The sequence below is a fragment of the Rhamphochromis sp. 'chilingali' genome (assembly GCF_963969265.1).
Source record: "Rhamphochromis sp. 'chilingali' genome assembly, chromosome: 10".
Lineage (NCBI taxonomy): Eukaryota > Metazoa > Chordata > Actinopteri > Cichliformes > Cichlidae > Rhamphochromis > Rhamphochromis sp. 'chilingali'.
Genome location: NC_137937.1, coordinates 29,441,126 through 29,458,690, shown reverse-complemented (window position 1 = coordinate 29,458,690; position 17,565 = coordinate 29,441,126). Strand labels below are relative to the sequence as shown.

The window sequence follows — 17,565 nt, the reverse complement described above, 5'->3', positions numbered from 1 at the left end:
CACACACACACTGTCAGCTCCTCAGAGGAAGGATTTATCAGCTCAACACACGCACGCCTAAAAATTTCACAATAAACACTGCATAAAAACACTTCTCACACCCACTGCTGTATGTGCACACAATTATAATGTATTTTAACACAAAAAGTATTTTCTCACACACACTCAGCCGCTGGCTCCTGCATATGTTAGTGGGAGACATTTGATAAGTTCAGAGCATATCTGTCTATCCTGAGCAGGGGGGATTAGCCCAGGATAATCTGTACGAGTGTGTGTCTGCGTGTGTGTGCGTGTCCCCATATTTTCTTTCTCTTGCTTTAAAATCCACCACACAGTTCTCCCCTTTCCTGTCTCCCTTCCTCCCGCTCTCTGACTCTCTCTCACCCACCTCCTTCTTAACTCACAGTGACAGGCATTTTTGAGTCTTACCTCTTGAGAGAGGAAGGGGATGACTTGGGCGCAGATTGCGTTCAGCCGTTTAACGATCTCCGCCTGCAAGACAGAGAAGTGGGAAGCACACAATCATTTTTTTAATTTGTTTAAATTCTCTAGCAGACAAGAAGGCGTCATCCTGTTCACACAGCCTTCAATTCCTGATTCAGTTTATATCAAAGTAATAGCTCACATAACTTTCATTTCAAGACCTGTTTACTTCGTCACATGAAACTAATAATTTGATGAACATCTCTCATAAACTTGTGTTTAATATCTATTGTGTTTCCTCCAAAACAAATCTCTCGGTGCACGGGAACTTGTGTATTTTAAATGTCAAGAATATTTAGTTAACTCTAACTCAGGAGGTAGAGCAGATTGCTTACAAACTCTAAGTTATGCTATGACAGGATACTGGACAGACAAAGATATCCCTGTAAAGTGTTGTGTGAATGAGGAAAAGCACCGTAAGTCTTAAAAAAAGTGTTGCTAACCAAAGCAGAAAATTCAAGAAATAATATCTGAAAGTTTCATACATTGTGTGTATGCACACCGCTTAGCTTTAAGAAACTCACACACTGCTTGTGCCTTATTTCTGTTTCATAGCTACAACATTATTCACATTCACATTAAACTACAGGAAGACATTTCCATGCAAAAATATGGAGCATCACTATTATCACATATTCAATTCACTAAGCATCTAACCCATAACCAGCATTTTCTAAACAGCAACAACTTTTTTTACTAAGCCTACTTTTTGCTAAACCTAATTACCAGGAGTAACCTTATTAGGTACACCAGTTCAACTGCTCATTAAAACAGATTTCTAATCAGCCAATACCACAGAAGCAGCTCAGTGTATATAAGCATGTAAGCACAGTCAACATGTCCTGCTAAAGATCAAACTGAGCATCAGAATTTGGAAGAAAGGTGATTTAAGCTACTTTGAATGTGGCATGGTTGCCATAACCACTTGTTGCAGTAATACAGAAGAGCATCTCTGAATATGCAACATGTCAAACCTTGAAGCAGATCAGCTACAGCAGCAAAAGACCACACTGCATACTACTCGTCGGCTAAGAACAGGAAACTGAGGCTACAGATTGAACAGGCTCACCAAAAGCGGACAATAGAAGCCTGAAAGAGTGTTTCTCACTCATGGTTTTCATGAGTCTCAATTTTCAGCGTAACATTTAGATGACAGGGTTACATATGATGGATCCAACCCTGCCTTGTATCAGTGGTTCAGGCTGCTGGTGGTGTAATGGTATCTGGTACTTTTTCTATATATCTATAAAAGGGGAAGTGCACCAATTCAGCACTGAACTCCTGTAACACTCACAATGTGCATTATTTAAAAAATATCAGAATCAGTGCAGCAGAGTGTCTCTCTTTTTACAAATTCTTCTTTGTCAAATATGCCACGACCGCCAACAATGGACAGTTCACTGCTTTAATCTAAGATTATTGTCCTAGTAGCACTGAAAGAAGTCTTCTGCTGCTAGCCTAAAGCAAATCACGATACAGATTTGTGCTTAGGTCATGTCTTTGTACAGAGATCGCGTTTAATTCCTGAACAAGCCCCAATTTGATATGACCAGACCAGAACAATGGACTAGTAAAGACTTAATATAGATTTGTTTAACTAAGTATAAATCAGAATAATCTGTATTAGTGGTGTAAAACAATATGTAAAGCTACTCATGAAGTGCATGTTGAAAGTTAAAAACAAACCAAAGGGTAATGAATAAAGTTTCAGCCACACTTCAAGGAAGTTGCTCATTGCGTGTCTCTTTGAAGCTGACATCTGTTAACTATAACCCTCTAATGAATTTACTACTAGGTCATATATTAGACTGCATTCTCATTGGTAGTCCCTTCAATCAGTTGCCTGGAAGTTGTCAAAAGTTTATCTTGGGTTCTGCCCGGGTTACTTTGCCAATGGTTTCACCTGGAGTCGCGTGAAATAGCCAAATATTATTCACATTCTATGATTTCTAGTCGCTGCACTGCTTCCAACGTGGGTGCTGCTTCAGAGATGGACACAGTAACTTAGATGAAGTTTAAAGTACCCCTGCAGAACACTGGTCAAGTGGCAAGCCAACTTAGCTCTGCAACATAATGGGGAAAAGCACATACACAATGCACTATCGCTCACAATTCCATAATACTCACCAAGACCTTTAAAGTGACTCTCGTCTGTAACTAATTGGAGTAAACCTTTAAGTACCAGAGGAATGATCACAGCACTTAATTTGAAATAAACTGATAAACTGTGCCTTAACATTTAATGGGTGTTAGAGTCACTTGTAATGACAACCTCTGCAGATTTTTAAAGATATCTGAGAGAGAGTTTTCAACAAGATGTAGGCCACTTTAAAAGGCATCATAATTTCATCATATGCCAATCAGAAAGCTATGACATATCCATTTTTCATCTGTAAAGACTGGATGTGTATTTATTTCTATAAATTACAGCAATTATATTTGATTCATTTAAATTCTGCTATGCTAAAGCTAAATGTCTCATTATTGGCCTCAAAAGTCCAACTTTACATTATCAGATTTACTCCTTATCCTTCTACATCCCTGAAAGGTAATTCTCTGCTGCACTCTTTGAGCTTTATTCAGTTTAAGCTAAATGGATGATTTGTAAACATAAACCCAGAGAGAAAGTGGAGTATAGAAAGTGTAATCCTTTGCAGACAGATAAAGGAAAGTGTAACATTTTTGTTGACTTAACACATTAAATTAAGACCCTGGCTACTGAAAAAAAGCAATCAGAGTTTGAGATAATTTCTCCAAGGCCAACACAAATATATAAGTTACAGCCGTAACCTTGCCAAGCACTTGTTTTATGTACATAACCTTGGCAGAGGTGAACTTTGCTCTGGCATCAGTGGTAACAGAGCCCCCAGAGGCAAATATAGGCTTCAGACAGCAGCACAAGCAACGCTGCGGCAGTACGAGACACATAAACACAACCGTGTGCGCAAATACATGCACATGCACATACACACTCCAGCTTCTCTGTATTCATCAGATGTTTTATACTGAGCCCAAGGGCTAGCTTTTAAAGATTACACAGCACTCTCTCTTTCTAGATCAGGTAGAATTTTTTTAACAGGAAATTGCCTGATCCACTGTCCCAAAGGGAGTGCTAGTATTGCACCTCAAATACAAACGCCAACACAGACAAAAGACTCAGACTCACACAGAACCGCATACTAATGGTTACACAAAGATGAACATCACCTTCTTTGTTTGCAACACTAAGTGCATAAAACTACATAACTGACTATTTCCTCTCGTGATGCCATGAACATTATAGAGTCAGTTCCCATCAAAGCCAAATTCACGTGTGCCTGCTGGTGACAATTTAAGTTCTAAGTCCTAAACAATATCTCTGTTTCTGTTTAGTAAACTTGAAAGCACATAAATCAATCAAGCACTGAATCAAAGGTAATGGCGAGTAACAGTGTGAATTTATATGCGATTAAACTTGGGTTATTTTATTATTTTTTAACTGGTAATGAACAAAGAAATGGCAATTCATAATGTTAGCTAATTATTTAATAGCTGGTTTGAGCATTATTTCAACTTTTATCATAAAGTTTCAACTAACTTTGATAAAAGACGTTTTAGAGCCTGTATAAGGAGACAGTTTGGGTCATTAGGTTGTTAGGGTTGCAATATTAATCACTACCAATTATTAATAGTCGACTGATTGTTAAACATTCAAATAACTCTAACGTTTACAGTATATGAACACTTGATTAATCAGTTTATCTTTAATCTTTAACCCATGACAAAACACTGAGAACAATAAAACCTCCTCCTAATTACTATTTCTCAAAGTGTGCCCTATTTTTGTGACGAGACACATAAACTTGAATAAAAACAAGTAACTGATTGTCAAAACGGAGTGACTAACAAGTCTATTCAAATTCAAATTTGACTAATGATGTGACCCAGAACTTTAGTGAGAACACTTTAATGTTCTGAGAGAGACAATCTCATCTCAGCATTAAAGGACAAGCAGAAATAGTCATTTTTAGAAAAACCACCTCTGTGCCATCTGACCAGAACAGGTCAGATGGACCTGAAGAAAATTCTGCATCAAGCCTTGTAATAGCTTTCCTACTTTTGTTAAGCCTGGATTGACAGCTCGGTGGCGCAGTGGTTAGTGCTGTTATGTCACAGCAAGAATATATGCAGTGGGTTCTCTCTAGGTACTCTGGTTTGCTCACATAGTTTAATGTCATACAGTTATTGGGGATAGGTAAATTGTTGATTCTAAATTACCCATAAGTATGAATGTGAGTGCAAATGGTTGTTTGTCTCTGTGTTGTAGCCCTGTGAAAGACTGGCGACCTGTCCAAGTGTACCTTGCCTCTTACTTTACGATACAGGCTGGGGCATAATTTCTGGGTTATGCCCTAACATAATGTTAGCCAGACTCTAGACTTTGTTGAACATTATGTAATATGAAGACAACATGTAGTATTTAAGTGACCAAGTAGTATTGGGGTAAAAGTTATTAAAAAGTGTTGGAATAAAGTGAGAAAATTGTGAAGATTAAAATATTCCAAGAGCTCAACTTACTTCATCTAAACATGTTTCAAGCACATTTTATCAAGACAGCACAGCACAGGTTTATTGTGCATTTTATGAATAAGTTGTGTTGATTTAACTCAGTTGTTTAAGTTGCTGCCAAAGCAAAACATCTGTGTGCAACCAATGTCCACTATTGAATTAAGTAAATCCTATATGCTCTTTTTTCAGTGCATATATGCAATTCTGCAATCTGAACAAATTATTACAACAAGCTCTAGCAAAGTGTAAAGAGGAAAGGTGCAAGCAAAGGCGAAAGTGCCACAAGACCTGTGGATCAAGGTGAATAAATGTAAGCACTGAGTAAGCAGAGATCTTGACTATCTGGAGGCAGTGTGTAAAAGCCTTTTAACGTATCCATGTGCAGAGGCTATGTTATTTGGATTTTTTAAAGAATACTTAATGCAGGAGCTTGAAATAGTTTCCCCCATTTCTCCCAAAGTCACCATTTAGCAGGCAGCAGCTGTGTCTCGTCTCAATCGTCTAGTCAAACAAAAGTCTATAAAAGCCCTACATGCCAGGTGATGACTAAAAAAATAAGCTAGGACTCAGTAAAAATCGCAAAATTGCCAGTGCAAGGTCTAAAGGAGGTGGACTTGCCCATCACATATCTAAATCTGCCACTGGCTGGAAGCTGACTTTCACATTATTTCAACCAAGGCTGAAGTATGAAGAAATATAATGGCAAAGAAGCAGCACTAGCTCAAGTGAAGATTTTACAAGTTTAGAGTAGAAGCCACAGAAAAGGCATTTATCTAGAAAATATATTTTTTTTTAAAGTACTCAACCAGGCAGCGTGGATATATAAAACCATATGAAAAAAACAGAAGGACTGCTTCAAAGCGAGCCTATTCACTCTTGAGACTAGGAGACCTGAGGGGTTATTAACTCAAGGGGATTCAGAATAACTTCTTCAGTGTTTACTCTTGATGATTCACTTATAAATATCTCACAAATTATGACACTGTGTTAGAAAATACCTTTAAACATATTTGACACTCAACTTTTTATCATTTTTTTCATCAGTAGTGCTAAACTTTAGAGCTGAAGTGTCAAACAAAAGGCTCAGGGGCCACAACTGGCTTTCCAAAGACTAATCCAACGGCTTTGTGAAGAGGACATACTGTAACCGTATTTACTGTATGCCCCCCCCCCCCCCCCCACCTATCAATGGCAAACTACATCAAAGCAAACAAGCTCTAGACAAGCAGTCCATTCTTATAATTAAGAGGCAATCTGTGCAAGAAGCTAACAAACCTTTTTCTGTAATTTTACACCTTTGTTTGTTATAATTTGAGCATTTCTTTATCATATAGAAACACTAAGATGTCGTTTTGAAACTGACATTTGTTTTCTTATATTAAAATATCTCAGGGATTAAATGTATAGTTAAACTTCCTTACACTGACAGAAAGCAGAGTTTCACTGCTCCAACCCACTTAACATCAAAGTGGGTTATACGAGGCCCACAATGTAAAATGGGTTTGACATCCCTGCTTTAGACGATGTAAATTAAGAGCCTGCAGTAATCTTTAGGATGGCAAAGGAAGTACACAAAGGAAACCATTTAGTGTCATGTACACCTCAAATTACCTTCTAATGCATAACAAGACGGCATAGAGGACCTAAAACACTGACATTTTAATTTTATATTTAATGTTTATACAGGAAAAACTTGCTGAGCACACATGCCCTTTCTCAGCTAGACTCTTCTTCACATTCACGCACTGGGGAGCTGCTCAGTGTGTATCAGACCCAAGCTAGTTGATGTTCAACTGCCTTACTAAAGGGCGCCTTAAATTTTAGTGCTGAAAATGAAAGCAGGAAAGGAAGACATTCTTTTTTTTTTTTACAGCCAGGAAGTTATTTGGCAATTCTCTATAAGGCTACAATTGAATTTGATTATTGAAACTGTTGGGCATTTTTGTTTCTTAGTAAACAGAGAAAATGCCTAAGGCTACGACATGCTACAAACCCCCAAAAAGTTGTGTATACAATGATTTGTGTATCAAAGAACAAAGACAACATTTGATGTGATGTCTTTGTTCTTTGTTGAAGAACAAAGACATCACATAGTGTAAAACTCACATTTGTTTAAATATATACTTATTGATGCTTCAGACACATTTCTTCAAAGTTGGATCAGGGACATGTTTACCACTTTGTTTCATCATCTCTTCTTTTTACAGCAGTGTAAAATGTAAAGTGTTTGAGAACTGCAGAGAAAAACTGTTGTAGGTAAGAAAGCAAAATGTTTTCTCTCAAGTTTTTTTTTTCTCTGTCCATCACCGACACGGATTTCAAATCAAATAATCAAGATGTGACTGTTTCAGCTTTAATTCAAGGAGTTCAACAAAAGTACTTTATTACTGGTTTAAAAATTAGAGTAATTTTAATCCACAGTCCCCAGTTTTGAGAGGCTCAAAAGAAATTGGACAAACTAACATAATTTCAAACTTGAGAATTGTTTTTAACAGTCACTCACAACCCCTTGAATTCTAGAAGCCAAAGTAATCATCAAATGCTGTTTTTCCACCTTTGAGATGCTCTGCAAGGCCTTTTATATAACTGCCTTCAGCTGCTGCTTGTTTGTGGGTCTTTCGGTCTTTAGTTTAGGGGAGCCTTGCTTGAATTAATCTTGACTTCATCTGTCCAGAGATTACTGTCCACAGCTGTGCAGGGTCATTTCAATGTTTTCTGGAAAAGTCTAATCTGACCTTCTTCTTCTTAAACACAACAAGTGATTTGCACTGTAGACAGTTATACTACTTAAGGTGTCCCTTGCTTTTGGAGAGTGACAGTAAAACACCAAAACAACACCTCCTCAAAAGTGTTTTTGACTTGGAGAGATGTTATTAGGGGTTTTTCTCAACCAAGCAAAGAATCTGTGATCATCCATTTTAACTGGCTTACGAGGACTCTGGGGCTTTTTGATGTTGCTAAGCTGGCCAGTGGATTTCTGCTTTTTAAGAAAGTACCAGATTGTTCTTTTGACACTCATAACATTATTATCTCTCTAATAGGTTTATTTTGTTTTTTCACCCTAATTATGGTCACCTTTACCTCCATCACAACCGTTTGGACCTCAATTCGTGCAAAGCTACAAAAAGTGGAATTTAGTCAATTCCACGACTTAAAGCTGAAGCGCTGCACTGTAAATACATTGTCTGATTTAGAATCCAATGTGGTGATGTAGAGATGCAAAAATGACACAAAAAAATGCCACTGTCCAAAAGCTTATAGATGTAACTGTGTATAAGCATTTATTTTGAAAGATTTCAAAGTTACAACATCACTTGTAAAGATGCAGATCTTCCCTAACAACTCCAAGCAACATCTGGAAGAACTGACCCAAAGATATTGGCATCCGAACAGAAACAAAAGCACCAGAGCCGAAAAGGAAATGGAGGTGTTTTTCCATGAGGCAACACAACCAATTTCAGGTGACATTTTACATCAATGGCAAAATATTGTGTCTGCCGGCCAGAGTGCAGGGATGTCAGGCCGTTCGGCCAACACGTCTTTTCACCCTGAAGAGACCAAAGCAAAAAAAGCAAGGCTCCCTTTTTTCCCCAAAAAAATGTCCTGCAGTTCGTGCAAACCTGGAGAATTTGTTTCTGCAATGATCAGGGCCCAGCTCTAACACGCAGTATTCACCTTGTTGACAAAAATAAGAAACAACTGGCCAGAGATTGCACTGAGGTTGGGACTCAAACTAAGTCAATCTATGGAGCCTTTTGCTAGTTAAGAGTCTGCAGTCACATAAAACAGCAGCAACCCCTGAGATCATGGGTACTGGATTTTTCTTTTAACCTGTATGTGAGTCGCTGCAGAAATGTTCTACCAGTTAAAAAAAAAAGAGAAAATATCTTTCATCAGTAGCTTTGCAACATCAAACTTCAACAATACAGAGAAAATGCAACTAATGGTGTGATCTTCCTGAGCTATTGAATTTCATGACCACAAAAATTGACTTCTGCAGAAATTCTTACTTATTATTTCATTATTTGCCAGAAATAATCCACTTGTTATCGGTTTTCTTTAAAAAAAATCTCTTTGTGATAATGGGGTGGTAACTAAGCTCGTGACAGAGAAAACGTGTTCTGTTTTGTTTTTTTAGTTGAATTGTTATCCAAAAGAGTAATAAGAAGAAGAAGAATATGAGAGGAAAAACAGCCCCATAAGCCCCACTTTAACTCCTAACAAAAAAGAAATTAGATCAGGCAAGAGCCCTGGAGTCAGATTGGGTCAGAAAGAAGATCAAATGTCCATCTCCCCTGTGGAGCTTTGTAAGCACCACATCAGCACCACTTTTCACCACCAGCTAATACACCTAATGGACCCCACCATATAAAGGCTACTCTCTCTTGTGACTCTGTATGTGTGTGTATGTGGGTGGGTGTGTGTAAGAAACAGCTAGATCAGTGGAGAAAAACAGAGAAGAAAAACAAAGGGTGCTATACAGACAGGTTACAAACAGTTCAAAGGAAAGGAGCACTTAATGTAAAGTTTTCCTTCCATCTTTCAGTCTGACATGTGCGCCCCTTTCGTGCACTCCTCCCTTTAACTGACAGCATAAAAATGTCTCAGCTTCATGTTTGAATGAGCACCCCGGTCATATTTGCTTTACTTACTGGGTTTGGCCAATTAACATTTACATATTACTTTCAAGTCTGAACTGCGTGAAATCAGGATATGCACAAACTCACAGCAGTGCATGTCTCTGCCTGACTGTATTTTGTCCAGCTCACTAAATGCATGCCTGTTTTGCAGAATGTCCCGAATAGCAGCAGCACGTGTGTGATAACATAACTAAAAAACTTAATTTCTTAAGTGCAATTCGTTTGAGACATTTATGATTTTGTAGAGCAACCTCTCTCTCTCTCAGAGATTATGGCAGTGGTGGTGGGATACAGGTTTCTTTCATACACACAAACTAAGACCCTGCCTTACAATAGAGAAGAGAACCAAACATTCAAAAGCCTGATTAATTTTCACCAGACCAATACTGACAAGGCCCATTGCCACATGTATAAATCTTTTTGTTCCCCCCAATTACGTGGCTTTCTCTGTTGCCGTAAAATAATGTCTACATGCAGCCTAGTTTCAGATGAATTGTGTAGGTGTTATAAGATTGACATACCTACACATAATAAAAATACTCACACAAAAAAATTCAGGTCAACTTTTACAGAATGGAAGCCCTGAACAAGCTATATACTGAAAAACATGGAACAACAATCGTTCATTCCTCAACATAAAAGAGGGAATGGAAGTGAAAATGGCTTATTCTGGAGCTGACTTGGATTGTGAACTCTCTGCTGTTATTACCACACAGTTATTGTTTCTAGGCCTTAAATTCGACACCCTCCCACCCCGGGACCCATGCATTAGGTAGTGTTGTATTTTTAATAAGTTTTTAGCTAATGCATGTAATAAATCAACTATTATCATTAATTATTTTTCACAATTGAAAAAACATCCCCACGGCATTAGTAAAGATTAAAAAGGTAAAGAAAAGAGTTTAATTTAACTTGTGTTTATGTTACTTAAGCATGGCAGACTAAATCATTTGCCTCTCCTCTCTCCTCACACTAGCAGCAGATAATGTCATGACATGAACCTGAAGTGAACTGTTAACCTCACCAACACCAGGTCTTCCTGCTTTTCTGGTTGAAACCCAACTTTGCATCTTGTGCAGCTCCTGTGGTTACTGTGGTACTACACTTTTTCACCATCAAATATGAATTTTACTGTAAAAATACTGTTACATAGTGAAATTTAGGATTGAACAGATGATCTTTTTAACTATGTATATGAAAGTTTTACACTTTATAAATACTTACTGATTTAAATTGCAAATACTGTCACTTTGTATTACAGTGCTGCCATCCTGTAGTGGTTTACACATTTGTCTAATAAGGCAAAAGATCCCTGGTTTGAGCCGGGCTCGATGTCCTTTCTGACACAACCTGGCATGAAAATCTGCAAAATCAAACACGTGGAACAACCTGCTGTGGCAACACCTTGTAAATAAGGGAGTAGCTTTACTGTAGTTTTATATTACTAACTTAATGTTGTTCTCAATGCATTTCTAAAATCCCAAATTCAAAGTACCACTGGAACACTATGTGACCAAAATCCTCAAATCGAAATAAATGGCTCCCTGTCTGCACCAGTAAAATGAGCTGTCAGACCTCATTGAAATCGCTGCCAGTCTTCAGTATCAAAACGTCTTATTACTTCCTTCTTTTACCACTTTCTCATCCCTTCTCCTACCCATTTTCTCCTCGTCCTTCACTTTCTTTATTTCTCTTTCAGCTTTGTTAATTTGCAATTGATTAGCTGTCCTCTCAGTCAGCTCAGTCCCATGCTCGACATCCCTCGTACCCTCCTCCCTCCTTATCCCTCGCCCCCCTTCCCCTTGCCTCACAGCCTATCCTCTCTTCCATCCGCGAGTCAATTTCTCTTTAACGAGCATTGGTACATTTCACTCCCCGGGCACCGGGGCCCTTCTGTGTAAATAAAACACAGAGCAGAGTCAAAAATCAATGGGCCTATTACCCTCCGAAAATGCTAAACAAGCAAAATTAGCGACTCGCTTGGTGGTGGAGGCCTTAATGTCCTCCGCCCTCCCCTTCCGACCCTCAGCATCACCACCACCAGCCCCCCTCTCTTCAATCTCAGCATCCACTCAACAAGCCACATACTTTGTATCATCATATTGAATGCCATGGATAGAAAACATATATTTAAGCCTGGGCATGTTGGTGTAATACTCAAAATCATTTGCTTCCAAAAGTCTCTCCCTCACACAAGGACAAAACGTGCACCGCACACTGCTGGCAGAGATGAGGGATTCACTCTTCTGAGAGAAATCATTGGGCACCACACGGAGCTACAGGCCACATTTAACCGCTTTTTATTTTGCCTGCCTTGCCCATATAAACACAGCACACGCACACACAAACAGCAGCAGCCAGCAGGAATTTATAGTAGGGATCCCATATTTTATCAGACGAGTCTGATTAGTGTGGCAGTAAAAAGCTGCACGTGTGTCCAACATTTGCACGCAGAAATACACACGCGTACTGACAGAAACAAACACTAGAGCACACACAAGTAAATGTCTACATTGTAGGAGCACACGCACAATGTGAACAAATACACAAATAGTGCACACAAAACTAAATAAACAACGAAAGTGTGCCTACAGACAAACACAGACCAACACACACAATCACACATGTGTGCACACACACACACACACACACACACACACACACACACACACACACACACACACACACACACACACACACAGAGTAAACATGTACAGTATGTACAGGCTGTTAAACATACACACACACGCGCGCATGCACACACACAGCAAAGCAAACACATGGTATAGATACAGAAAACACACACACACACACACACAGAAAGACAAAGGCCAACAATTTATCACTTCCATTCTCTCTCACACACACACATACGCACGCACACACAGCCACACACACTACACACACCATTTGTCTGGAAATGAATGTGTAGCTGGTTAGCTGTGGTTCATTTATCCTGGCAGCTGATGTGTGGTTAACAGAGACATTTATGCTAATGACCTTCCGTGTTTAAAAAAGGCAGCAATAATGTAAAGGCTCGTTAAAGGCCAAATCCTCGTTCGCTTGAGTCATTTTTCAGCCCATTTTCTTGTTCAATTAAACTGATGAAATTATTATTCGCATGTGAAATGACTATTCAACCTCACGAGGCAACCGACCGCTCGAAAATAGAACAGGGGACAAATGGATCAAATTCTTAAATGTTGGTGGCTGATGTTCTGGCCTCATCCTGGGCTGCTCCCGTTTCACTATGACTCTTTACAATGATTCAGAAAGTTGCTAAATGTGTGCCGTGAAGGGAGTTTTTTTTAATGTGTAACTCATTTCTCAAGTTGGGAATTCTAATCCTATTTTAGAAAATCCCAAGCAATAAGAATAACATCATTTTGTGTGTAAATATCAACATATTGATAATGTAACTTGTTTTATGTTGGAAATGCCACTTTTTCAGAGCACTTTGTAAACTGATAGCAGTCTTTGACATCCAGAAAAAGCAATAACTATACTTCGGAAAATCAGCTGCGTTATCTGTATTATGGAAGCACATGACCCTTCGCTGTCAAAGAAAATGGTGAAAGAGAAAAGGTAAAGACCTCAAAAATATTCTTCCAGAATATTACCAGCATGCTGGGACATTTTGAAAACTGAGATATGTCAGTCCCTTGCAAGCCGTCCTATGTAATGGCGTGAATAAATTAAAGTGCCTCCAAGTTTCCTGGACTTTGCCCAGTGAGATATTTAGAATTTAAAAGCACTTACAAATTGGAATAAAAGTCCCATTTCCATTTGCATTCCTTTTGTCACACAGTACAGCGTGGTTTACGTCAGATGTTTTGTTTTGTTGGGTTTTTTTTTCCTTTTCATCATTTGAGTAAAAACATCTCTTACCTGCTTGTGCATCTCGATGTTCAGCCCGTATGACATTTCGTAGTACTGAAAGATAAAAGCAAGGTCGATCAAACATGTCTTCTCTGTTCCTCTTTTTTCTCTCTCACACACACACACAGACACACACACACACACACAGACACACACACACAGACACACACACACACAGACACACACACACACACACACACACTAATAAAATACTAATGGCAACACATGAAGTAAGCTGTCTCACCATGACATAGTGCCTCTGCATCTCAGTTTTCTCACTGGCCAGTTTCTCACATTCCAATTTCAGACTGCGAGACAGATAGAAAATGTTTTGTTAGCACGTGTCACCATCAAACACACAGCAAGCTGCATCCATGCCACACGCAAACACATGATCAAAAGTAAAACCAAAAGACCAAAAATCTTTTCTGACTTCTGACTTCTAACTGACTTATTTTGTAGGGAGTGGATAAAAGAGGATGAGCGAGAATGAAACAAGACTTTAGCAAACTGAAAGCAGAGATGATACTTGCACTATACTGCGCAGGCAAGTCACTGCATCCTGCCACTTTAAATTTGCATTTCTAAATATGAGAGCTACAAAAGAAAGACAAATAAGTTGTTTGGAATGCAGCAATTTCCTCTGCAGACACAGGCACTTACTCAGCAGGTGTAGTGCAGTAATTAATGGATCGATGGACAACCACACAAACCTCATCATATATTCTTATAGTGCGAGTAAAAGCCTAAACTGCAACATCAACAAAAAAAAGCAACCATAACATTAGGATCCATTTTGCGGAAAAGCTTAACTCTTTTGTGTCTGCCAGTGTGTCGCTCCTCATGAAGTTTTTGTGCATCTTTTAAGAAGGAACTCATCGGGTTTATATCATCATCAAAACCTTTGCGTGTACACGTCAATCACAGCAATGTAAAACATGAAAAGAAATGAGAAATTTCAACATTTGCTTAAATATAAATGCTGAAATCAGCTGAAAATCTGGGGCATTGCCAGACTTTAAATGTTTAATACCTCAACTTTATTTAAGTTTGATGATGACGGTGTCCTCTTCTTTATTTGTACTCTAAGGTTGGGGAATATTCTCAAAGAGATTCATTGTTTTAGTAAGGTCCATAACATGTTTACATTTCTTCTAAATAAGAACTACCGTAATAATAAATACTAATAAATTCATCCTTAAAAAACATGAAACATGTGGGACCACAGTAATTCTTATTGTAGCGTATTCCCAGAGTATGTCTGACTCACTGCTATTTTAAAAAATGAATAAATAAAATCTGATCAGCGCCACCCTCGTTTTGGATTTCAGTGGAACGAAAGAGTTTGATCTGTGCGGCTGTAGCATTAAGCATGCAGCGCACCATTCAGCCAGTTCAGCCTCAGGACTGGCCAACAAACTGGACCACTGGTTCATCTCACCAGGTGATTGGGTAATAATTATGAGGTGGCCAGAAGTGGGTGATTATTATGCATTGGTATTGTGCCTGTGGTTCAGCCCTGAGCAATGTATTTCACACTTCATCATGTCAGGTAAAAAAGTATTTCACACCACTTGCACTTGCAGAGAGAGAGAGAGAGAGAGAGAGAGAGAGAGATGTGCATGCATGCAAAGGTTGATGGGGGTTTACCCGTGGTTAGTCACTAGTAATAGATGGACCTTGGACAAATAGAGGCTACCACTGTTTTAGCTGCATATGGTGCATTTGAGAGGAATAGCAATATAACATCCCTGAATATAAATGTCAAACTCAACATACTGTATTTCTTAATAGAAACTTAAATTAAAAAAATACATTTCTGTCTTGTATTTCATGTTCTTGCATCACACATTTCCCTAATAATTTGGTCATACTTCGTGACTCATACATGACTAGTACACAGCAGCACAGAACTCGACCATTTCTTTAACACTATCTCGGGTTTTTCGTTTTACAGTGAGTCAATCCACAGTCAATCAATCAATTAATTCTTTTAGATTTATTATTTCTTTGGTTAGCATTTTCTGTGTGTGGATGGGGGGGGGGGGTCACTAGTATAAGCTCCTGATATCCAAGGTGACTTAGGAAAACTGGTTTCAACTGACCAAAAGTGCAAGAACCAAAAGGTAATTACGAAGAAAAAAAATATTATAGGTAACATTTAATAATCTAAAACCAAACGTATGTATTAATTATTAATTGTGCATTTTACATGTAAACATTTTTTAACATTTAATTTTTTTAATTCCAGCTATTAAAGTGATTAATTAACCCACTAATTACTTCTAATGCGCACTCAGAACAACAGGGATCAAATTCGCAATCGCTTCTATTGTGGGGAATGCAGAACGGTTCGTAAGTTTACTGCCGTTCTGGCTGACGAGCTGATGTTTCAGTGCAGCCCAAATGTCATGCTCGTATCCGAAATCCTACCTGTGATACTGCGCCTGCAGGAACTGGAACTCCTCCTTGATCCGGTCGCAGGACTCGGTGACAGTGAACTTGAACGGCTGTCCCGGCTGATGAGGGACCTCAATCCAAAGCAAACAGCGTGCGAAGGAAGAAAGGAAGAACTGAGCCACCAAAGTTCAGCGTCACGACACACACACAGGCAGGACTGTAGCTGACAATAGGCCTCTGTGATAAGGATGGCCTTTTTGGTTTCACTCAGTCTCCTTACACGTTAACTCACGCACACTCAGAGACACACATGCAGCTGTGGCAGTTTGACAATGAGCGCAATTGTCCGTGAGAGCGCGCAGTGGCACGGAAACTTGATCTAAACTGATTACGCATCAGGCGCGACTGTTAATCTGCGCTGTTTTGACACACTGCTCTTACCGCTACTGTTCTGTACTTACCGGATGCCGCGCCGGGGGGTACATCTTGCTCAGATCTCGAATCATTGAAAATGTATTGCAATGTTCATCCAGAAAAACACGAAAACAAAGTGTGTGAGAACCGAGCTTTCTCCGTGCGTAAAAAGTCAGTCAGTGGCTGGTTTGCGGGCTAAATGCAGGTTCCGCGAAGAGTGGAGACATCCTCGGACCTTTGGCTGACCAGAGACAGCAAGACAGTAATTCAAAAGTCCATTCAGCGTAATAATAAAAGCAAAAATTTTCTCAGTCTTTTCCAAAATCTTCAGCACCTTATTCTAAGCGCTTAACGCTCTCCTTCTGAACTAACAACAAATCCTCTATCTTCTCAGATTTCTCACAGAAAACATTAAAATCTCGCACACCATGACCCTACTTGTCTGCGAGTACGCTTCTCCACAGCGTCCCGTTGTCACGCGTTCATTGGTTTATTTCCTACAGTCTCCGTTAAAGGTTTGCATCCTCATTCAGCACCCGCCGACCGACCACCTCTCCGACTACAGCAGCCTGCCTCCGCGACGCCAAATTTAGAAGCAACCAGTCGTACGAGCTCAATTACATATTCACTACAATTACAAGGACCCGTAGCACGACGTCGGGACGTGTAGTTTAATTCATATTAGTCGATAATAAGCCCTACAGATGTGCGTCTGCTGTAAAGAACTACAACTTCCCAGCTCCTTCGCGAAACCCCCAAAGCCAATGGTGTGTGGTCCGAGGGAGGAGCGGCCATTAAAGCCAGCCAATAGCGACAGAAAAGTATACACGCTCCGTTGCACCCCCCTGCCAATCATCTATAAACTATCCAATCACATCCAGCAAGACGCGATTTATGCAGACCCCCACGTGGGGGCTGCTCTGGTACAAAAGGATGTCACAGGGATTAATCTGAAAACTATCTGTTGACTTATGTGTTCTTTTTTTTCTTTCTTTTTTTCCAGAGACTTTGGGGCAGAAGTGAACATATGGCCCCTTGGTCTCATGTTTTTCTCCTGTTTCCTAATTGAATCACCTATTAAACAGTCTGCTATCATGTCCGCAGATTGCACCTATAACCCTGCAATTAAATTCTCATGCAGCCCCCTCATCTCTCACTTCACATTATGTAAATCATACAGAGGGTGGACAAATAAAAAACT

At 39.3% G+C, this 17,565-nt stretch overlaps 1 protein-coding gene across 4 annotated transcripts in view; it reads right to left on the bottom strand.

Moving 5' to 3' along the window:
• LOC308403493 (transducin-like enhancer protein 4) overlaps positions 1–17,096 on the bottom strand; it is a 44,044-nt gene extending 26,948 nt beyond the window's left edge. For 2 of the 4 annotated variants that reach the window (XM_080892955.1, XM_080892957.1), the window contains exons 1-5: positions 16,412–17,096; positions 15,984–16,081; positions 13,795–13,858; positions 13,560–13,604; positions 430–492 (exon numbers count right to left, since the gene is read on the bottom strand). In XM_080892955.1, the coding sequence (XP_080749081.1) occupies positions 430–492; positions 13,560–13,604; positions 13,795–13,858; positions 15,984–16,081; positions 16,412–16,456 (315 nt within the window). In that variant the 5' untranslated portion in view covers positions 16,457–17,096. The remainder of the gene's footprint in view (positions 1–429; positions 493–13,559; positions 13,605–13,794; positions 13,859–15,983; positions 16,082–16,411) is intronic. The other 2 variants (XM_080892956.1, XM_080892958.1) reach the window with 2 other exon arrangements.
• Between the last annotated feature and the right edge of the window lie 469 nt (positions 17,097–17,565).